General features: G+C 39.7%; 1 protein-coding gene and 1 long non-coding RNA gene across 4 annotated transcripts in view; one reads left to right on the forward strand and one right to left on the reverse strand.

Annotated features, from left to right (window-relative positions):
* LOC140706917 (uncharacterized) overlaps nt 1–7,589 on the forward strand; it is a 52,223-nt gene extending 44,634 nt beyond the window's left edge. The window contains exon 2 of the long non-coding RNA XR_012086848.2: nt 7,309–7,589. This is a non-coding gene — a long non-coding RNA (uncharacterized LOC140706917). The remainder of the gene's footprint in view (nt 1–7,308) is intronic.
* CHST9 (carbohydrate sulfotransferase 9) overlaps nt 1–24,980 on the reverse strand; it is a 79,621-nt gene that overhangs the window by 21,469 nt on the left and 33,172 nt on the right. The window contains exon 2 of one of the 3 annotated variants that reach the window (XM_072998882.2): nt 10,670–10,947. The exons of the other annotated variants lie outside the window; for them this stretch is intronic. Coding sequence (XP_072854983.2) covers nt 10,670–10,736 — 67 coding nt within the window. The 5' untranslated portion in view covers nt 10,737–10,947. The remainder of the gene's footprint in view (nt 1–10,669; nt 10,948–24,980) is intronic. 3 annotated transcript variants of the gene reach the window in all.

Genomic DNA, 24,980 nt, shown 5'->3' on the forward strand with positions numbered 1-24,980 from the left:
AACCAGCTGTGTACATTTACTGATCATAACCACTTTTGAGCATATGAGAATGTGTATACTGACACATCAACATACTTTGACAGCTTCTGTTCTACTTCTGTCTTTCAGATGACTGACTTGCTACTGTTGACCTAGCTTCTAATTTTAACTTCTTTCTGAACTGGTGTTGGCCATAGTCAGGTCCCATCATCACCGTTCTCATGTACTAGCAAGTATTTTTCTATTTGCTTATTTTCATTTGGTTTTGAATACGTCATCATATATATAATTATTATTACTTAATCATCATATATTTAATTATTGTAAGCCGCCCAGAGATCTCTGGGTAGAGTGGGTGGCATATAAATTAAATTAAATTAAATTAAATTAAATTAAATTAAATTAAATTAAATTAAATAAATAAATAAATAAATAAATAAATAAATATTCCTTAGCATGCCTCTATCTCTCTCCCCTCCCCCCACTTCCCTTTCTTTTTTGACTGCCTATCTGTGGGCAGGGCTTCTTCTTTTTAACCTAATTTTGTGCTATGTCTAGTGAATAGATACAATCTGACAGAGATCACTTTCCTTTCAACTATGTATACCCGAACACAAATGAAACTCCTGCACAGCACAAATACAGTGAGCTTGTTTATTGTTTCCTTGGTGCAGAGACAAGCTGTGAACTAGCCACAATAAACATAAAATATAGTAACCAGTGAATTCCTATGGTCAAGCATGCTAATTGATATTAACTCTCAAAACTCCTGGTAGTTACTAGTTGTCATCTGCAACAACTAGTAACTACCACGAGTTTTGAGAGTCAAACACATTGCTACGTGAAGACCTGTTGCTAGAATTATAGCCAGGCTCAGGGAATGCTCGTGAACATTATATAGGTAACTTGCCACATTGGACAGCAAATCATCTGGAGAGACTGGACAAAACTGTCCAGTTTGGGCTTTCCTATCTCTTAAACTTATCTTTACAGTGCTGTTTCCAGTAGCAGCATAAAATACATGTCAATGCAATGAGGTAAATACATTAGTCCCAGGCAGAAAAGATGCACTAAATGACGGGAATGGTTAAGTTGTCAATTTACATAAATTCTATTGATTCAATGTTCTACTCTAGCTAGCTTTAGTAACTGGACTTAGCTCTCACCAGAAGATCTTTAAATGACAACAGTCTTGAACTACTTTTGTAGTTTATGTTTTCCTTGTTAAGCCTTTAATAAATTTTCAAATGTAGAAATAGTGTACCAGAGTGCAACATGAAAATAGAATCTTGCTATTTACCACAATGGGCATTGTAGAGAACAGGCACTCAAAGGAAATAAATGGGCCTTTCTATTTTGTGCAGCTCATATGAAGTTTTATCTCATATGATATTCAGCAGAACAGATTGACGAACCCTGTAAAGTGTCCAGAAAGAAAGGAGCCCTTGAATTCACCAGTGCTCCTTCCTTTTTAGGCATGTCATTTATTATTTCTGTATGGCATTAGAACAATTTTTCATACAAGAGTATCTTATGCACTAAAATAAGTGCTTCCTTTTCCAGAAACAGCCCCATAAATGTGAATCTGTGTGGCGAAGTGCCCTCTAGTGACAAAATAAAAACCAGAAAATGATCTGCCAAAAATTTAATAATACTCTCTCAATTGCTTCTCAGTTTTTTAAAGACATCAGGTTGTCTGAAAGTATTTGCATCAGCCATCATATTAGGGCAATATATTTAAGAATCCAGTATCACATCTGTCTGGAATAACTAAATATACTCAGATGCATCAGAACAACAACTTATATACTTCTGTAAAATGAAAGTACAAGAGCTCTATTATGTTGCTGTTGCTAGTAACTCAATAAAACAATGGAAAAATTAAAAACATAATAAGAGCCTTGCTGGATCAGGCCAAGGGTCCATCTAGTCCATCTTCCTGTATCTCACAGTAGCCCGACCAGATGCCTCTGGGAACACACAAGACCACTAGATAACTGCCTCCTGATACCCCTCCCCTGCATCTGGCATTTTGAAGTACCTTCTTTTTAAGTCTGGAGATTATATATCCCCATCATGGCTTGTAACCTGCAATGGACTCTTCCTGCAGGATTCTATCCCATCCCCTTTTAAAGGCATCTAGGCAAGATGCCATCCCCACATCCTGTGGCAAGGAGTTCCACAGACTAACAACATACTGGGTGAAGAAATGTTTTCATTTGTCTGTTCTCACTCTCCCAACACTCAATTTGAATGGATCTCCCTGGTTCTGGTATTGCGTAAGGGGGGAAACAGTTTCTCTCTCGATCCACTTTATCCATCCCCTGCATAATTTTATGTCTCAGTCATGCCCCCCCCCCCAGGTGCCTTTTCTCCAGACTAAAGAGCCCCAAACGCTGTAGCCTTTCCTCATAAGGGAGGTGCTCCAGCGCAGTCATCATGTTAGTCGCTCTCTTCTGCGCCTTTTCCTGTTCCACTATGTCTTTTTTGAGGTGCGGAGACCAGAACTGTACGCAATACTCCTGGTGCAGCTTTACCAACGTTTTGTACAATGGCATTATAATGTTGGCTTTTATTTTTCAATCTCCTTTTTAATGATACCTAGCAAGGAATTGGCCTTCTTCACTGCCGCCACACACTGGGTTGACACTTTTATCGAGCTGTCCACCAGAACACCAAGATCTCTTTCCTGATCCATCACATACAGCTCAGAACACATCAGCTGATAAATAAAGTTTTGATGTTTTGCCCCAATGTGCATTACTTTATATTTTCTCATACTGAAATACATTAGCCATTTTGCCGCCCATTCTCCCAAGTTTAGAGAGATCCCTTCTGGTCCTCACCACCCGGAAAAGTTGCATGTCATCTGCAAACTTGGCCACCTCACTGCTTATCCCTGTCTCCAGACCATTTACGAAGAGGTTGAAAAGCACCGGTCCCAGGAAAGATCTGTGGGGCACACCACTTTTCATCTCTCTCCATTGTGAAATTTGCCCATTGACTCCTACTCTGTTTTCTGGTTCTCAACCAATTCTCAATCCGTAAGAGGACCTGCCCTCTTATCCCCTGACTGTGGAGTTTTCTCAGCAGCCTTTGGTGAGGGACTGCGTCAAACGCCTTATGAAATCTAGATAGACAAAATCCACTGGTTCACCCGCATCAAAGAATTCTAAAAGGTTTGCGAGACAAGACTTGCCCTTACAGAAATCATGCTGATTTTCCCTGAGGCTTATTCTTCTATGTGCTTTAAGATTTTATCTTGCATGAGGCTTTCCACCATCTTCCCTGGAACCAGATGTTAGGCTAACCGGCCTATAGTTTCCCGGGTCCCCTCTCCTTCCCTTTTTGAAGATTGGCATGACCTGTGCTATCCTCCAGTCCTCTGGCACTGTGGCTGTTTTAAAGGACAAGTTGTATATTTTACAACTTGTAAACAATGGTCAATAAACCACTGAATCAAACCAGTGACAAGGTGCCACAAATTTAATTTCTTGGCCAAGCCTTCATCCCAACATCTGTCACATGCACAAAGGATTTTGCAGTATCTTCCACCTCTCACTTCCTTGAAGGAAAACAAAAAGATACAAGTACGAAGAATGTGACTCATCACTTGTCATTGTACATCTCAGTGTGAAGCCGGTTCCTTCCTATAGTCTGCTCTGCATATGTGCCACAGGGATCAGAAAGGGGTAGTATGTGCTACAATTTCCCAAATGAACTGAGAGACTCAGCCCTTCATGATTATGAAGAGCTGAGCAGAAGAGATGACAAAGAGTTCAAAGTGTTGCTTTGGCCCCCAAATCTTAATTTGATTAAGCAATTATGGGATGTGCTGGAACATCAGATTTGATCCATTGAGGCCCCACCTCACAACTTGCAGGACTCAAAGGATCTACTGCTAATATCTTGGTGCCAGGTACCACAGGGCACATTCAGAGGTTTTATGAAGTCCATGCCTCAGTGATCAGAGTTGTTTGGCAGCATGAGGAGGACCTACATGGTATTAAGCAGATGGTTTTACTGTTGTGGTTACACTCAGTGTATGCTAAGTATGTAAGGCCTGCACCAGAAAATAAAAAGAATCAACTCAACTTTGCTGTCCAGTTGAAAATATAACTGATTAGCAATCTCAATCACAAGAATCCCCAGCTTAGAACTTTCTAGTCTTCGTTTTTAGGCAACCACTAAAAACATATTTTAGTATCAGTTATGGGGGTTAGGAGGATTAGAAATTCAAACTGGTCAATAAATAGCATGAGGTGACTTTGATCATGTGATATTCAGGTAGTTCCTTCATATACCTAATTATTCTAAGGTTGACTATGGATTTTAAATGGATTGTTGTGCTCTGTTGTTTTTAAATATGTTTTAGTATTAATTGTATTTGTTTTTAATATAATACGTGTTTAATTCTTTTTCAATATTTGGATATTTACTGTTTTTTAGCTTTTTAAAATTGTTGTAAGCTAATTTGGATATCTTAATGAGAAAGGCTCGTTAAAAATATTTTAAATAAATAAATAAACTAATAAGAAGGAGTCAAACCTTAGTTGTACAGTTGGACAAAATTTGGTACTTAAAGATATCCAAGCATGCTCTTTGTTCATTTATTTATTTATTCATTTTTTAAAAATATATCAGAAGACAATATTTTAAGCTAAAACAGTAAGTATGCATATATTTTAAAAAACAATCAAGTACGACAGTCAAAATGGTAAACAAAATCAGTACCAAAAACACACTCAAAACAGTTACGCACAGTTAACAACCACATTCAGGCAGTTAAGTCACTGAGGGAAAGCTTGTCTGAAGGGTCTTTGTCTGCTTGAGGAAAAACAGCAAAGATGGTGTCAGCCTGGCCTCCTGGGTGAGGGAGTTTCAGAGCATGCAGCGGCAGAGAAGGCCCTCTCTTGTCTCCCCACCACTTGTGAAGGTGGTAGGACTGAGAAGAAGGCCTCCCCTGATGATCTTAACATCTGGGCAGGCTCATAAAGGGAGACACAGTCCCTGTGATAGCTTGGACCCAATCCATTTAGGGCTCCTTAGGTTAAAACCTGCATTTTGAATGTTTTCTAGAAGGGAGGGCTAAAGTTTAGGTATTAAAAAGTAGATAACTCAGTTTGGGGGCATGAAGAGGGATCATCTTGGCCTTTAACACTGTTGTCTCTCCTTCCTAGAGCAGACAGTGTTGCAGTTGAACCATGTCTAGAGGGCCACACATTTCCTATTCCAGGTCCACCAGTTTCAGAAATTTTAACTCAATAACTTAAGAGTCAGTATGATGTAGTGGTTACAGTGTCAGAGCATAACTTGGAAAACTCAGTTTATCCTTCCCTCCACTCCACCTCGAGCCATGAAACTCACTGAACATCTTTGGAATGGCTCCTTCTCAGCCTCGCTTATCTCTCAGGGCTGTTGTATGAACATTACCGCAATGTACGATGCCTTTGCTTCACCAAAGCAAACACAGATGACAACTGCAGCAAGCAAACAAATAAACCTTTTAGCGTAATGCATAGGATAATCCATACTGTAGCAGATTTTAGACTAAAAATCTACATGTGTGTCCAAACTGCTCTCAACCAACCACTGAACTCTCCAGGGTTATACAGTACTAGGCTCCAGACTTCTGGTGTTTCCTTTGGCCTTTTTTCCACTCAAAGAAAAGACACTCATGTTTTAGCTGCAATCCAAAGAACAATAGAATTAGCTGCATGTGTCCAGGGTTGGGGGCTTTCGACTTTGTTTTCTCAAATACAATAGCCACGAGTCCTGCCGGGCATGCACATCCCTATGTGCACGCTTTATGGGAGCACTCTCCAATGTGACTATTGTACAGTTTTACCACATGGAAGGTGCTAATATAAACAGATACAAAGAGCAATATATTCTCCTTGAGTCACAGATGGCCCTGAGGACTGTTCCTTCTTAAAAACATTATATCTGAGGAAGGATATTTTAAATTGTGTTGCTGGAGCTGCAGACTTACATCTCTTGAGAATTCTCATTTTCTCTCAAATCTGAGAGGACTGGTATTGAACATTTTCCCTCCTCTTTATCTAATTTTTCTTTGGGTAGTTCATAGTACTGCTGCTTTTACAAAAACCTTTGATATACTTTTTGTGTGCTTTGCAGAAACACGGCTTAGAAATAATGGAGTGGATAAATCCATGAAGTGTAACTAAAGTTCTGCTTTTACTTTTCCATTCTTTCTACTCACCAATCTTCCACACTCTTCCAAAACTTCTTGAGGGTCTAGAATGGCATGGGATGTGATGTGATGGGAAAGCTGCAGTAGGAAGGGGGACCTGGCATTTTCCAGAAGTGGAGTGTGTTTCTGCTCACACAGAGCACACAGTGGGAAAAGTGTAATGGAAACAACTCCTGTTAAACTAGTGATTCTGCTGATATAATCATGGTTTGCCCCCCACCCCTTGTTTGCTTCTTCTTCCATTCTGGACATTGATTATCTCCCTAATTTCGCTGCACTGCTGAATGTGTACATATGAACTACACATACTCCAGTTTCTCAATGCACAGTTCATCTTCAAAGTAGAAAGATAATCATGCTATGAATTCATTAGCAAAATTATTTACATTTTTCCTACCATCGTACAGTATTTACAGAAACGCAACCATAATCTTTTTCATCCACTGCATTAGATCACTACTTGCTTATGCATTATGGTTATTTATAAAGCAGGTTCAGCTATAAAAAGAATTTCAGGGGTCAAGCTTTCTTAGATGTATAATAGCAATAAATGTCCATTCGTGTTCTTCATTACAAACTTTGACTTCCCTAGTCTTTACATATTTCCTTTTTTGTTGCGGTTGCAGCACTTTCTCTTTCCATATCACAGGATGAAATTCTTTCAGCTCTACTCAACTCATGTCATGACTTCAAAATACCAGCAAGGGGAGTAGTTACACTTTGGGAAGCTCTCACTATTTGGCTGAAAGAAATTATGTTGAAATAATAAATATGTTGGTGTTGGGATTTATTCACAATGGAAAGGACAGACATTTTGATGTACCAAAACCCCCCTCCAAAACCTGATCCTTTAATGACTGTTTCTGAATGAAAAGGGAAAACACAAAAGGAGGCAGACATGCATCATTAGAGCAGCACATTAAAAATAGCACACTAGGTTAAGGGAAACAAAGAACAGTCAGCATGCTTTTTCCCCTTTCCTTCTTTTTCTTTTTGCCATCAGCAACATTGGCCATAACCTCTGAAAGTTCACTTTATAATTTCCTAAATTATTAACTCTCTAGAAAAGGTACTGTACAGCACAATCTGAGGTTGTTATTTTTTTTCATTTACAGAAACCCTGCCAGCTACTAAGATGTCAAGATTCAAAAGAGAGAAAATGGAATCCCATAACCATGTCCACAATCACATTTGTATTAATTCGTCATCACAGTCATTTGGAAGGAGAATGACTATTATGCTTCTGTTGTTTCGAAGGGGCTGTCAGGAAGATCTGTACGCCCAAGAGCATCTCCATACACTCTGGGTCTTGAACTGGCAACCCATGGCAACAACATTTGTAAATGGATTAAGCCTGCCTTCAATGTGGGTGAAATAAACCAGATTTTTGAAGGTCTTGGGCAGTTTGTCATATGCTTTAAAATAATGCAGATTGACCCTGTAATCCCTGACAGCTTGTTCAATTGAGAGAAACAGGAGAAAACAGCCACAACATCCATGCTATTTCTAATTCTCTTTCATAACATGCCTCTGGCCCCAGATTAAGTTATCATTGATGCAGCCTGGCTCTACTCAGATTACCTTAAGAAGTGATGCTTCCTAGCCAAGATATAGAACGTACATATGGCCTATAATTAGTAACCAAAGCACATTAGTGTTGAAAAGGAGTGACTGAGGCAGTCTTTGGTGTTTGAGCAACTAGACTTCAAAGGAATCTCACTTTTAGATCTTAAGAACTATCACCAAACAAAGCAAGCCAATTTACAAACTCTGGGAGATGGGAGAAACTCCTCCCTGACATTCACATGACTGTCCTTCTAAAGGATTTGAGTCTTCTGATTATGGGCTTTCTATAATGCCTGTTTTGGCCCTCAGTCCTCCAACCACCCCCACCCCCAGATACCACTTGGAGAGAAACAGAGTACATACAGTGTTTGCTGACTGGAAAGGAGGCACATTTTACAAAGAGTATTTCTTTTAACGCGAGGAAACTGGGAAACTGAGCCACTCTTACCTCTTGTCTGGGGTGATGCACTGACGTCATGCAGCCATGACCTGTGCAAAGCATCAGTGACAAATGTGTGATGCTCTCCAGACCAGAGCTTCAAAAAAGTCCTATAGAGACCATAACTCCCAGAGATGGGGATTCGGGGAACAGTTACTTCTTGACTACTGTTTCCAGAACCCGTTGGCCAGGATGACCATTAGCCGAAAAAGTAACTTTTCAGAGCTTCTGCTTCAGAAGTCAGATTGGCTGAACAATCACTGTAAACTATAACAGCTAAGACTGATGGGATGTGTAGTCCCATTTGGGGAGCCAAACCCATTTCTTCATTTAAATGCTTTTGTATCACTTCTAGTGGTGAGCATCTACGAAAGATATGTCCGCTAGTATCTAGAGTTCCAGGGCTCAAGATTATTGATTCAATGCTCAGATTCCTCTTAATGGTCTTTGTTGTACAAGAAAACCCCAGTCTCTTCGTTACTGAGAGATGCATTTAATCTCACTTTATATTCATATATCCCCTTCAGTAACATCATGAAGGATAATGGCATCTAAACCTCTTACTCCAAAATGACACTTCAACAGCAAGACAAACAATGACCTTTCTCCCAGGAGAAGCAGATCTGCCTTACGCAACTGCATTCGTAAGTGCCAATACCGCCACTTTTGAGATCCTTATATGTTGTGAATATGGATGTATTCTTTTGCCAGAAATTTCATGAGTATTCAGTGTAAAGGCAATTTAGCTCAATTATCTGTGCATGAAGTCATTACTCCACACAAGAAAATTCCAGCTCAGGGCTTGAAGGAACATGAAGTAAACATTTAAATGTAAATAAGTTTGCATTTCAGCGGGAAGGAAATCAGCACATCGAACATTACTCACTGAACTCTCTTAGAAAATATTTGTAGCAAGTCGAGAAAATCTGAATTATCACAGTGGTGATGAACCAATTCTCTTTTGCTCTTCTGAGGGAACTCCATGGAAAACAAAATCTATCTTGCACCACATTTTAACTCAAATAAAATATGACCTGTTCACTTAAAATTCAAGGATGCTATGCATCCTGCCAATTATGTAATCTGAGTCTATATGAAAGCTGGCTCACTTGATGGACGTCATGTGGCCAAACTGATTTTCAGCATGTGTCAACATGATCACTGGACAGTCATACTGAACAATACACATGTTGTGCAACCATGGCTGATTTTTGATTGTGTGAATCCTGTTCAGAATCCAGCCTAATTTACAAGAAATGGTGGGTTTCCATATGGGTGAAGGCTAAAGCACTTTTAAGGAATGCAAGATTAAAAATCAAAGAACACTCACACAGTATCACATGCTGCAAGAGAGGCATGAAAAGCACCAAGCCTGTACTAAAATGGCCAATAACGAAGTGAAAAGACTGGCTGGTGATGGAAGCATAATGCTGTTTCTAAGTCACATAGGTTCTGGCCCCAAAATGCTGCAGTGTTTGACTGCTGTACCCTTTCCTCCAGCTATGAAAGCATCAGTCGCTGGACCTGTCTCTTTTCACACTACAGTGCTATTTGACTGCTACCTATCAGGATGTGGGCAGAGAGACAGCAGTTGTGTAATTCCAATATTGGTAGTCCCTATGTGTTCTTATGTGCTGTTAAGCCATTCTTGACTTACAGCAACCCTACAGGTTAATGATCTCCAAAAGGTCCTACCATTTACAGCCCTGCTCAAATCTTGCAAATGAAAGATGGTGCTTTCCTTTATAGAGCCAATCCATATATGTTGGGTCTTTGTCGTTTCTTTCTGCCTTCATTATTTCCTGGCATTATTGTCTTTTCCAGGGAGTATCGTTTTCCTATGTTATAGCAAAGTACGACAGCCTCAGTTTTGTCATTTTAGCTTGTAGTGTAAGAAAGATAATTTGCTTTAGAAACTGGCAGGCAGCATTTTTTGTTAGTTTTTTTTCACTGTCTAGCTTTTACAACTGAACATAAGAATAAGGAATGGTGTAATGTGGCTTATCTTGGCCTTAGTCTCCAGTGATAGCACATCCTTGCACTTGAAGTTCTTTTCTAAATCTTTCATGGTTACCCTTTCAAAGCAAAAAAAGCAAAAAGTGTGCTGCTTATAAACCACCCCGTAGCGCTTAAAGCACTCTCTGGACAGTTTACAAGTTAATTATGCAGGCTACACATTGCCCCCCCCCCCCCAGTAAGCTGGGTACTCATTTTGCTGACCTTGGAAGGATAGAAGGCTGAGTCAACATTGAGCCTGGGATTGAACCCCAGGTTGTGAGCACAGTTTTAGCTGCAGTACAGCAGTTTAACCACTGCACCACAAGGCTCACAAGAAAACATATACAGTGGTGCCTCGTTTGACGAAGTTAATCTGTTCCAGCAAAATCGCTGTAGAGCGAAATTGTCGCCAAGCGAAATAAAAAAGCCCACTGAAATGCATTGAAAACAATGCGTTCCAATGGGTGAAATACCTGCTTGTCCAGCGAAGATCCTCCATAGGGCAGCCATTTTCTGCTCCCTGTACAGCAAGGAATCCATCCCTAATATAGCGGGGAGCTGTTTTGCACATGTTACATGATCTTTCCATAACCATTGTTTTCATCTTCAGCTGTAATTCTGCTTTGAAGTTGTTTCAATTCATTGTGGCTTCCTTCTTTTCAAATGGTGTCATCTGTGTATCTTAAATTATTGAGATTTCTTCTATCAATTCTCACTCCATCTGAATCCAATCTGGCTTTTTGGTTATTTTCTACATATGGATTGAACAGAAAGCGAGATAAAATACACCCTTGTCTGACACCTTCAACAACAGGAAACCATTCTGTTTGTCCAGACCTTGTAGTGGGGCATTTTTTTCCAAGGCCAGCTACTTACAACATGTTGCTTTCCATTAAATCAAAGAGAAGTGTACACAGACATAGTTATTTTGCAGGTCTGCTGTAGTCAATACTCCATGCATAAAATCTGCAGGTTCTCTATCACTGAGCAACAGGTCTTGTGCCAGAATATGCCTTCTAGGCTCTCCATTCTTCCTCATACAATTTAGAGGTCTAGTCAATTGAAAGAAAATGCCTACCTAAGAAACAACTTTTATTTTATATATTTTAAACTAGAAGTGTACAGATTTTTGTTTTTGCACTACAGCTCTCAGAATTCCCCAGACAGCATGTCTGTCTGGAGAATTTTGAGAGCTGTAATGCAACCCGTCCCCCATCTTAATGTTGCAGAGTTTTGAATTTTGGATTAAATTCCTCTAGCTGTGTAGCAGGAGTGCAAGGATTCACAGAGTAGAATACCTCTGAGTTCCCCAGAGTAGATCACCCCTTTTCTCATTACTGTAACTGGCATTTAACAGTCTCAATAACTCACTCTGAGACATTAGTAGGAGAGAAAAAAAACAAGAAGCTTCATTGCATTCAAATGAGATTAAAAAGTCAACTGACAAACATGTTTAGTTTCAGGAACAGACTTCAAGAGACTCTAGAAAGAGAAAGAAGCACTTAGCAGAGAGATGGGCTTTCTTTGAACTCAAAAAGGCAGGAAGGAATTCTTGGTTAGTGCTGGATAGATTTACAGTCACCCCAGCCCAGAAAAGTCCCTCCAAGCCATACCTACCAGAGGCATCATGTGAAGCTGCAAAAATTCCAATACTTCACATTTCTGTTTTAAACAAAAGAGTAGGACTCACTATGCATTAACCTTACTGTCCTCCTTGTGGGCTCCCCAAGGTAATCTGGTTGGTCATCAAAGGCACAGAATGGGCTAGATTAGCCTCTGGTTTGACACAAAATGACTCTTGTGATCTTAGCTTTTCCTGCCCCATCCCCAAGAAAATGTACTACCCAGAACATTTTGTTTGCTAAAATTTTCATGTTTTTAAATACATATTATTTCCTGACACTAACTCCTCTTCTATGTCTTTCCATGTTTAACATTTGCAAGATGCTTGGGTATTATGTTTGCTTTTTCCCCATTTTACAGACAGGTGCAAAACATACACGTTTGCTTCCTCATTTGTCATGCTAATGACGATACTAATTGTTCTTTTAAAACCTGGACCCAGGAATGATCTTTCCCCAGCCTAGTCTGTTCATTATCGTTTGTCACTGTCATTACAGCCTTTCATACATTTACCATTTTTGTGTTTTTCCTACTGGATAGATTTTGGACTTAATCTTTTACGCGGTAACCTTAAGCTTATTGCTGAGCTTTAATAGCTGCCACTTTGAGACTTTGTAGACATCAACCCATCTTAACCATACCCTGTGTACATTTTATGATCATCCCTAAGGATGCTGTCAACTGGACCACTGAATTCCTTCTGTTCACTGCCCTTCTCTAGTTGCAAGACATTCTCTTCCCCTTTTGAAGATGAGGCATGACACTGTCCCTCTATGACACCCCGAACCAGTTGTCTGAAACAGTCTCACCACTCTGCCTGGTGGTTGCAACTCACTGGGACAGTTCCTGTTTTTTATTGTAGATTTGTTTTTGAGGTGGAAGGCTGAGCCATGTCAGTTAGTTTTGTTAGCAGCAAGAACAGGTGACTTGAAGATGAACGAATTGTTATTTGTCACATGCTTTCATGGACCTTTGCAATAGCTGAGAGAAATAGGCTAAAATCTATGAAACCTTAAGCCAAATAAAACTTGTTAGTCTTGAAGGTTGCACAAGACTTGTTGTTTTTAATTTTGAATATAAATCTAGGGCAAAGCAAAACATCAGCCAGAAGCTTCCAACAGGCCTCCTAAAATATCTTTTTCTCTTTTCCTCTCAGATGTTCTTCATACTCAAATTCCTTCCATACTTTAAAAACCATCTTTTGTAACCTATGAAAAGCAATCAAACAATTGCAGGCCTCTTATAGGAGTCTGCATGGAAGTACATGTGGACTTCTTGTATTTCCTGCGCCGTGACATAGTGGACAGCTACATCTTGAGGTCCACAGGTTCCCAACCTTTGCTGTGAACAGCATCTCCCCAGTGTAACTCAGTGGTCTCCAAAGGTGGGGCCCTAGAAGTTCTTGTACTACAGTTCTGAGGTTCTCTAGTAAGCAGAGTCAATGGGCAGGACTTTAGGGAGCTGTAGCTGAAGAATACATAGATCTTGGTCTATAGCTCCCAAGTTTGGGAACCATGGACTGAACTCCTTCAAGAGTTGAAGACTTGCTTGTATTTTCCTAGTCTTAAGCCAGGTAAACATAGGCAATTCTTCAGCTCTAGGATGAAAGTCTCTCTACATTGAGAGTTGCTGAAAGGTTAATATTATATTGAGACACAATACTAATTGCAACAAAGGTGCACAACCTGTGGTCTTTCAGATCTTGTTGAGCTAAAACTTCCATCATCATTTTTCACTAACCAGGCTGGCTAGAGTTGATAGGACATGGAGTCTAATAACAGCTGAGGGGCTACGATGCTCCAGCTTGAAAATTAAGTGTTATTGCCTCAGCTAGCATATATCTCTTTTAATTTTTTTAAATGCTCTTGCATTTTCTTTGTGAGTCTCTTCCTTATTTGAAATTATTAGCTATTACTTCTAGCATGTAGACTTCTTTTTCTGATTTATTGTTTTTAAATGCAGATATTTGAGAAAGTAATTCGTGAACTACGCTGCAGGAAGAAAACATAGATCTCAGGGGGAAAATTGCCACATATAGTCTACCTGTTGTACCTGAACCCAGAAAAGTAATTTCAGTGAAAAATAGCCTTTTAAATATTAACCTCTGGATAAATCTCTCTGTATTTTGAGGAAATCAGACAAGGTGAACATTAAAATAGACTAAATTCTGCCACTATTACTCATTATTCACCCCATACTTTAAAACAAAGTAGCTGAAGCTAACCAAGTACCTTTCAAGCAGCTGCTGGAACTGCTTTTGCAGGAAGGTTTTCACAAATATATATATATGAAAGGAGACAGCCAAGGAATAACGAAGATTAAGATCTGAATGTGTCAGCTGAATACCTAATAAATAGATGGGCCTGACAACTCAGTTTCCGATCAAGGTGCCACTTTACAGTACTTTCACTGAAGAGCAGCACCAGAACTGTATTTTTGTAAGAGTTTATACACACTGTTCAGAGTCTGCATTATCACTCATAGAGACAAAATAATAATGGGAGTATACTGGCAACCAAGAATACCTTTAGTTGAGAATTGAGGCAAGAGGATGATGAGAAAGAAATATATCATTTTTGCAACATCTCCTCATCTCCCCCACCAAGCTCTGGAAACCTAAGCATGATGGGGAAGGAAAGGAATCAAGGTAAAACACAATACAAATGAAAGGTAGTAAAAGAAAAGGACCTGATCAAAGGAAACCAAGTAAAGGCTGAAGGGAGGAGGGGAGTTGATAACTTGAGTTTTACAAAAACCACCTGACACGTCAAAGCAGGGGAAAGCAACAGAAAATGCTACTGTGGAGTTTGTAGGAAATCATGGCTTAATATCTTTCACTCTCTTTCAATTGTTTATGTATATAGACCAGGGTAAGCATTAACTGGTTGTTACATACAGCACTGATGTTACCTGTCTGTCATGGGTTTGGAGGGAAAGTTCCATCCTATGGGGAGTGGAAGGCGGGACATCAGGAGGAGGGGCTGTACTGTATATATATGTGAAGCCTGTGTGGTGAAGGAGGAGACGCTGGGATGTGAAGAAGCAGCAGCTGGGAAGAAGAAGCTGGTGTGGGAGTCTGTGTGTCAGACAGGGTACTACTGTGTGTCAGAGTACCAACCTGATAGGTTCAGGTGTCTGTTGGTTAGCCAGAACTGATAGGTTCAGGGTCTGTGCTTCAAGTTAAGGGTTCTGTGTGAACCAAACTGTATGTATGTATGAATGAGAATAAGCCACGTTACTTTATCTTATTCACCTGATCATTTTATTTTCCCTGTGTGTGTTTTAAATAAACCTTATTCTTTTATTGGTTAAAAATCCATCCCTGGTCTGTGTGACTTCTTACAGGGAATGGTTGGTGGCAGCTTAGTTAACGTGTGGCAGGTCCCAGTAGGTCTGGGTTTGTCACACTGGTCACCAAGATGCTTGTCAGGATAAACCAGTGGGTTCAAGGTTTTCTAGAGAAATAATGGTCTTTTTTCTGCAGAAACAATTAAATGAAGAACATAAAAGTTGTTTGTGTAAGCTTTCCATGAGAGTAAGTCCTCTGTAAGTTCCATTAATTCAACAGGTCTCATCTAGCTGTTAGAATAATAACAATGCTGCATACACTAACACCAGGTATCAGTGGGAGGAGCTTCACAAAGTGATTGTGCCTTGCTATAAGTACTTTACTATTAGTAAAGTTATTTCCCCACTTTAGACAATCCCCCACCAATCTTTCTATTTCTTTGTTTTGCTTCCATCTTTTTGTTGTTCTCTTTTTGCCTAATCTTCAACCATATGTAGCAGACATGGCAGATGTCTCTTCTATGCGGTGAAGACTCCATCCCTCCCCTTTAAAAATCTTTCTGACTGCAACTTCACATCATAAGTGTAAGTAAAGATATTTTTCCTACTAAAAATACTTCTAGAGTGACTTCATATTAAATAAAGTGCTAGTCACTGTGAAAGGGAGTGTAGTGTTAAGACTTGGGCTATTCTCTCATGCTTCCTTGCTGCTGTGCTGTACTTTTCCCTTGCCTCATACTCTGCTATTTCCTCTACTATGGAATAATTGTAATTTATCCAACAGTTGTAACTTGCTGCTGGATTTCAGCCAGTCTGTCTACTCTAGCTGATTACATAAAGTAGCAACTGGATTTAAACTACTGTCTTCAATATGAATGGCAGTCTTTTTTTAAAAGCTCCTTTAACCAATTAAAAGGTAAAGGTTCCCCTTGACAATTTGTCCAGTTGTGTCCGACTCTAGGGGGCAGTGCTCATCTCCATTTCCAATCCATAGAGCTAGTGTAAGTTGGTCCATGGTCACATGGCCAGCGTAACTAGATACGGAATGCCATTACCTTCACACCATGGTGGTACCTATTTATCTGCTCGCATTTTGCATTTTGCATGCTTTCGAACCACTAGGTTGGTGGGAGATGGGACAAGCGACGGGGGCTCACTCTGTTGCGTGGATTCGATCTTACAACTGCAGGTCTTCTGACCTTGCAGCACAGAGGCTTCTGCGGCTTAATTTGCAGCAGCACCACGTCCCTTTAACCTCTTATGAGCGTATTATTTGGCCTGAAAGAAAATGCTTGTTGTAAACCACTGAGTTCTTCTTCTGAGAATGCTAGTAGCTCCCTCTTACCTTCAGTTCCACCACCACTCATCACCTGAACTTCTGGATGGGATCCAACTTTAGGGTGACATCCAACAGTGAGAAAGGATCCCATCTGTTTGTGCTAGGAAGGGTTGCTGTGCTGAGAGGAACCTCCCTTAAAGCACCCCTTCTGTCCATGTAGAAATCATTCCAGCCTGGTGCCCCAAAAAGAACAGCCCTTCTGATGGACTAAAAAGGTCCAGTGTGGACATAGATCAGAGCTGGGCTGGTTCGTGATCTCCTGTGCATCGTGTGATTGCTTGGAAATAGCTTGCACTGGAATTGGCCACAAGCAGTCCAAAGTGCAAGCCAATTCCCTGTCTGGCTGCATGGTCTCTCTGCACAGACTCTCTGTAGCATTTCCTACATCTGGAGGTAAGTAATAAAGGACGATGATCACTCACTCTTAAGTCCTGGTTTTAGGATTCCAGTGGCTTTTGCCTGGTTTCTATCTGAAAGAGAATGCTGAGTTCAGAAGGTATTTGGGACTAAACTATATACAGTATAATAGGCAGCTTTTTATCAGAATATAAAATCCATCAAAGACCCAGAGACATGCTTCAGGCACACCTGCATGACTGAACAATCATACTTGCAATTGAAGCCTGTCCTGTCGTGGTATGGTTAAACCGGCATTTGTTCCCTGAGATTCTGGAAAGACTTACTAAAAGAACAGCTGCAAGACATCACAGCTGTAGCTGATAAGAGACATTGTATATAAGGCAAAAACGCCAGTACTTGGTGTGGGTTAATGTTGGTGAAGAGTTACGTGTGTAGGAGTGTTCGTTTGCTGTTAACTACTGTATATCTACTGTTATTTTCTACTACTACTGCTTATCATCTCAAGTAAAATACCTCTAAAGAAGGACTGACTTCGTTCATTGTGCTTCTTTCTGCTGGACATCTGCTAAATTCTTCAAACAAAACACAACAGGTTATGGGATCCAGCCTGCGCTTCTGAGAGCAGCAAAGCTTGAGAGCAGTGAGTAGCATTGAAGATAAAACAGCGACAGAGAATGTCGGACACAGATGAAGGACCAGGAATGTCTGGAGGAACGGCAGCTATAACTCAACAGCTAACTCCCTATCCTATATGTCGTTTAACTGAGACAAATTATGCAGCATGGTCTCATAAGATGCAACTGCTACTGAAAAGGGAGTCATTATGGTCCGTAGTAGAAGCAACACCCACCCCCTTGACTGGAGAAAATCTACAAAAGGATGAGAGGGCACAAGCTCATATTGGCTTGAGCGTGGACGATGAATTGCTTGTGCACATACGAGGCTTGAACACAGCTAAACAATGTTGGGATGCACTTAAAGAAATCTACACACGCCAGTCTGTGGCCTCGAAAATAAGCCTGTCCAGACGCTTATACAATACAAAATTGGAGCCTGGAGGTGATTTACGAGCTCATCTTCGTCTCATGAAGAAAACGTTCAAAGATTTAGAGGACGTAGGAGTGAACATTCCAGAGCTACAGAAAGTACTAATTGTGCTAGGCTCATTAGATAGCAGCTGGGACGTATTTGCTCTGACCTTGGAGGCGATTCCGGAGAGCACATTAACTCTTCCATATATCACCAGCCGACTGCTGGAAGAGGAGGAGAAACGGCGAGAGCACACACAGGAAAGGAGGAGGGAAAGAACCCATCCATCTACAGCAAAGACAACAGAGAAGGAAGAGGCACCACACGTGTATGCAGCACGAAGATGCTACTGTTGTGGTTCAACATCTCACATTCAGCGCTACTGCAAGTCAAAAGAGTCAAGACGACGTGGGAAGACTGCAGGACGAGGCAAAGTAGCTGTGGTGAGAACACAAGATCCAGAGGAAGGACAATGGCTGATCGATAGTGGCGCCAGCTGTCACATCTGCTGTGACCCAACAAGGTACAAGAACTTGAAACCCTCCGAAAGGACTCAAGTAAGCTTAGCCAATGGAGCATCTGCAAAAGTTGAAGGGACTGGTAAAGTATATGTACCTGGGTTGCATGATGTAATATCTAACGTTTTATGTGTACCCTCACTCAAACAAAGCTTGTTAAGCGTATCATGCTTATTGCTAGAGGGATTCACAGTACAATTTAAAGGAAAAACATGCAATATTACAAAAGGGGACAAGTGTATAAAGGTGCCAATGAGAGATAATCTCTTTATCCTAGAAGCCACTCCTAAGGCTGAGGTGGCAAGAGCATTGTGCACAAACAAAGAAACCCATAAAGCATGTGCACATCTATGGCATAATCGCCTAGCTCACATAAATTACAAATATATACAAAAAACAGCTGAATTGGCTCGTGGTATAAACGTGCAAGAATGTAATAAATATGTGGATTGTCACACCTGTAAGCAAGTAAAATCACGAAAAGCCCCTGTAAACAAGAAGAGTGACAGACAATCACAAAAACCTTTTGAATTGGTTCATGCAGATATAGTAGGACCATTCAAAGCCACGGTGGGAGGAGCAAAATATTCTCTACTAATAGTTGATGATTACTCTCGATTTACATTCTGTTACCTACTGAAAGAAAAGAGGGAAGCATTTCAAAAATTTAGAGATTGGGTTCATATGATAGAGCGCAGATTCAACCACAAGGTGGCGCAATTACAAACAGATAGAGGGGGAGAATTCATGAGCAATGCCATGAAATCCTGGCTTGAAAAGACAGGAATCCAACATAGGACTACTAACCCGTACTCACCAGCTGAAAATTCAGTTGCAGAAAGAAAGGCAGGAGTACTACAGATCATGAAAGATGCTTTACTAAATCAATCAAAGCTAAGTCAAGTATTCTGGGGGGAAGCACTACAATGTGCTACACATTTGGTTAATAGGGTATATAGTAGATCTGTAGATAACATTCCATATAACTTGCTGTATGGGAAGGCACCAGATCTATCCTATATCAGAAGTTTTGGTGCTTATGCTTTTGTACATCTGCCAAAATCCCAAAGAAAGAAGGGAGCCTCTAAAACTCAAAAACTCATATGTGTTGGATATTCACCTTTCACAAAAGGGTATAGATTTCTAACTAAAGATAAGCGAAATATAGTGATTTCCAGATCAGCTAATTTCTGTGAACAGGAACTATTACCCCAAAGAGAGGAGAATTATTTTCCTACATCAGACATACCCCTCATATTGCAGGAAAGAGAAAATGAGTTGACAAAGCAACATACACCAGCAAAAACAGATAATGAGGATGAGGAGCATAAACCTTTAACTCCTTCCATAACTCCAAAAGCTATAAAACAAGAAACAACACCGCCTATAGAGCGCAGCCCTATAGTACAGAGAAGAGAACTTCCACCAAGAACAACAAGGGGAGTACCACCCCAAAGGTTCGTTGTAGGAGAAGCTGTAGCATATAATGTACAACTTGAACCCCAAAAATATGAGGACATTCTCGAATTACCAACAAGTGAAAGGAAAAAGTGGTTTGAAGCAATGCATCAAGAGATGCAAGCCATGAAAACACTCGGTGTCTTCACCACTTGTAATTTACCACCAGGAAAGCAAGCTATAGGTTGCAGGTGGGTATATAGAATCAAACCCCAGGAGGGAGCAGATCCCATATATAGGGCACGTTTAGTAGCAAAAGTATTCTCACAAAAGAAAGATATAGATTATGGGGAAATATTTTCACCTACGGTAGCAGCTCAGACCATTAGATATGTCTTAGCACTAGCAGCTCAAAGACAGTGGCATGTGCATCACTATGATGTACAGACAGCTTACCTGAATGCCACACTTGAGGAAACATTGTATATGGAACAAGCACCAGGTTTCGAGCTACCAGAAATAGGCATAGAGCAAAAGGTATACCAATTAAATCGCTCTATATACGGCCTAAAACAATCTGCTAGAAGATGGGCTCTACATCTAAAGGAAAAATTGGAAAGCTTGGGCTTTAAAGCCACAAAAGCTGATGCATGTTTATTCATAAAAGGTACAGGTACTAAACAAATAATAGTGATATGTTATGTTGATGACCTACTGATAATGAGTGCTGATATGAAGCAAATAGAACACACAGCAATAAACCTAAAGAAAGAATTTACTCTAAAAGCACTAGGACCAGTAAAGCAATACCTAGGAGTAGAAATAGAAATAATACCAAAGGGTTTTGCACTGCATCAAAATCAGAAAATTAAACAACTCCTAGAAACATGGAGGATGTCAGATTGTAAACCGGCTAGAACTCCTATGACTGTAGGAAGCCAAATTGCAGAAGAAAATACTGAACAATATCCTCATGTAGAACAATACAAATCATTGTTAGGAAGTTTGCAACACATAGCCTTATGGACAAGGCCTGACATATGTAATGCAATTAACATTCTAAGTAGATATTCAAATAATCCAAGCCACAAAAACTGGACAGATCTAAAGAGAGTGTTAAGATATCTAAAAGGCACAACAGATCTGAAACTTAACATTACACCAGTGGGTGAACTAACAATTAAATGTTATGTGGATAGTGACTGGGCAAATGATGCAGAAGATAGAAAGTCCACATCAGGTAATGCCATAATATTTGGAAACACTTTGGTAGATTGGTCAGTAAAGAAACAAGCATACCTAGCATTATCAACCTGCGAATCAGAATTTGCATCAATTTCACAACTATGTACAAGTCTGGTATGGATTAAACAATTGATGAAAGATTTGAGAATAGACCAAAATGATCCAATTACTGTATATGAAGATAATATGGCATGTATAAAATTAGCCAACTCTGAAAAGGTTAAAACAAGAAGCAAACATGTGGACATCAGATATCACAATGTGAGGCAAGCGGTACAAGAAGGGATAATTACCCTAAATTATTGCCCAACAGAAGAAAATCTGGCAGATATACTGACGAAGCCTCTGTCAGAACCAAAATTCATTAAAGGTGTACAAATGATGGGAATGAAATGAATATGTAATATATATATGCCTAACAAATATGTAAAATGTACACTGTATAAATGAAATGTATATGTACAGTATACAATAACCAAATGAAGGTCTGTATACATGTAAAATTAAACTGTAAAACAATATATATATAAATAAGAACCAGAAACTCAGAGACAAATGGGAGGAGTGTCGTGGTATGGTTAAACCGGCATTTGTTCCCTGAGATTCTGGAAAGACTTACTAAAAGAACAGCTGCAAGACATCACAGCTGTAGCTGATAAGAGACATTGTATATAAGGCAAAAACGCCAGTACTTGGTGTGGGTTAATGTTGGTGAAGAGTTATGTGTGTAGGAGTGTTCGTTTGCTGTTAACTGCTGTATATCTACTGTTATTTTCTACTACTACTGCTTATCATCTCAAGTAAAATACCTCTAAAGAAGGACTGACTTCGTTCATTGTGCTTCTTTCTGCTGGACATCTGCTAAATTCTTCAAACAAAACACAACATGTCCTTATTTCCTGATGACCAGTCACAAAAAAGCAAGCTAATGATCAAACTCTAGGTGTGAAAATTTACTGCTATGATATACAGTTATTTTCAGCATTTGAGGACAAGTTGCCAGTAACATATAGTCTGGCCCCTTGCCTTGTCACAGGATAGGGCTGAAGCCTCATAGGGAGAGGCAGCTCCTCACAACCACTGGAACACAACACGGTGCATAATTCATTGTTTGTATTACTTACCACATTATATACTGCAGCAGTTAGTATACAGGGAAAAAACAACAACAGCAGGTTCCTGCCTAAAATCTTTTTTTAAAAGGGGAGAGAAAAGGAGAAGCAGGCTTAGGATTTAAGGAGAGAAATCTGCCACAAGTGAGTCAGGCTTTTAAAAAAATCAAAACAACTGAATAACATAAAAGTAGGGAAAGTCAGAGAGGTCAGATAAGAAACCAAGCAGGACAAAAATGTGAGGTTTTGATATGTTTAAACATACCAAATGTTTGAATAAATATCCACACATAAAAGACTATGAGAAGGAAAATGTATGATCGTTTTAGGAAGACATGATAGCATCAAATGGAGGTTTAAGAAGAAGGTTAGTTTTTGATGAACAAAAGACCAAGCTGCAGGAAGAGGCAAAATAAGGAAAAGATGAAGGTAAGACAAGTAAATACAAATATTAAGTACTAGAGGAGAACAGAATCAAAGACAAGAAAGAAAAGGAAGAAAACAATACTTCCAAATCATGAAGGCCATGATCCTGTCTTAAATACAAATAAGCAAAGCTGCTCATTCACATCAGTTATATTCTGCATGAAATCCTCTTAGTACTATGGCATAACATCTAATGTAACAATGGTCACCATGTAAATGCATGTAGAAAAACTGAAAGCAAATATTTCCTTAACTGTGTTTATTCAGCATGAAGTAAAATGATTCTTCTGCATTAGTCATTCATCATATCAGATTTGTTTTGCTTGCATAAACATGTCTATGTTAAAACAACTAAATCTGCTGCTTTTCTAAAATTGTATATCATAGTTCTACTCCTCCCCCCTTCCCCATTGCTTTGTTTCTTGGAAGTGCTCATAAGACAGAATTTACTTCAAAAATGTTCTTATCTTTAACTCATGGACATTTTTTGAAGTGCCTTTCTCAAAAATAGACAGATCAATAAATGGCACTTTGTTTTAATCAGGAAAATTGGTCCATACTAAGCCAGTGACTTATTTGGCTCCATTAACGTTTTAAAATCTTAATGACATTTGCAATTATATAATGACAATCATTAAAGCAGAGGGAGGTATTTTCCAACCTATCCTTGCCATAGCCAGTCCTCCTGTTATTATGGAACTGATCATGTGACTGATCATGTGAAATGGTAGCCAAAGAGGTGAGGAGTGAAACCAATATGCATTGATTGCTTTCACATAGATGGTTTCCCTCAACGATATCTTTTTAGGATCAATCATGCCTTCAAGTTGGAAAAGGGTGCAAGAGGATTACAACATGAAGGGTGGAGGTAGTAGTTACACAAGTAAGGACTCACTGGAAGGCTGTGTTCAAAATGCCTTGGACAAGCATAGATGAAACAAACCAGTTTTAAGAAAAGAAAGAAAGCAGACTGATGTTACAGTTGTATAAAAAATCTGAATTATTTTAAAAAGAATGTGAACAATAAAGAAGATATTTTCAAAATTATGCTACTTGAAAAGTTCTGCTATATGGGGCAGTCAGTCTCCCCAGTTGGGGAACACTGAAAAACCAGGGATCCTGCTCATAGAAACAAGAGTCCTCATGAAACCGAAGGTCTTCTCTTCTGACTGTCCTTCACATGGCGATAGTAACAGGTGAGAGTGAGGCCAGACTTTTTTTCCTATTCAAGCTTCAAATTAAACCCATCCCCCCCCTTTTTTTTGAATGCCTGAATAGGTTAGATGTTGCACTGAGACTTGGGGAATCCACATTCAAGTCCTCACTGACTCTTGAAACTCACTAGAGGATCCTGGATTAGTCACTCTTTACTACTTCACAGTGTTGCTGTGGTCCTAAAATGCAGGTGTGAAGAGACATTGGTGCTTTCCTTCAGCCTCCTGGAAGAGAGTGGACTGTAAATGGGGTCAATAGAGTATGTGTGTGTACATACTCTGTGTGTACCAACCATTCTTATTGACAGCAGGTGGAAGATTCTCAGAATGACAACAATGATTCAAATTCTGTGATTTCAAGATGGCAGCCTACTCCTCTGGACTTATCTAACTGAGCAAGGAAAAAAAATGAGGCATGAAACTGAAGGCAAAACAGATGAGACCACATTTTTGTAATTAAGGCAAAGGTGCCTTAAGATGTAAAGGATGAAGACTGCAAATCAGTTTTATTTTGTTTGATGACTGATCATCAGGAAGCAAACAACAGGCTTTGTTTGCATGCTGATTGTGCAAACACGGTTGCTTAAAAGAATATGTTTCAAGTTTAATCCTTCTAAATGAAGTTACTATCTTGTCTGCTGGGTAGGTGTGGACAAGAATTTTGTTGCATCAGCTACTGAAGTGTTACATTTCAACTTTTGATTTTGCAAATGATGCTTTCCTGGAGCTATTGTGGTGACATGCAATGTGGGAAAGGATGATTGGCTCTCAGTTCAGTTATACCCCAGGATGCACAGCTTGTGAACCCAAGTGAGTAAACCACCATTCATGCATGGTGCCCCATTAGTCAGTGAGATGGACACATTTGGCTTTTTAAATAAGACACTATGTGAGCCTTCTGTACACAAACATACCAGTCTTGCAATGCTGAGAGACATACTGTAGACGTGTGTTAAGTACTAGGTGATGTGGCTGACAAATGTGTTGTCATTTTAAGCCAGAGCTTGGTAAAGTTACTTTTTAAATTGCCACTCGCTGAGCTGTATAGCCAGCATGGTCAGCAGTCACAATATGACTGGGAGTTTCTGGGAGTCATAAGCAAAATAAATAATTTTTCCAAGCTCCGCTTTTGCCTAAAATATAGTATCTATTCCTTCTAGACTAGGATCTCATGATTATTTGTTTTAACATAAAATAATGGGGCCAGACTGAAGTGAAAGTTCTGAGTTTGT

Source organism: Pogona vitticeps, chromosome 4, assembly GCF_051106095.1.
Source record: "Pogona vitticeps strain Pit_001003342236 chromosome 4, PviZW2.1, whole genome shotgun sequence".
NCBI lineage: Eukaryota > Metazoa > Chordata > Lepidosauria > Squamata > Agamidae > Pogona > Pogona vitticeps.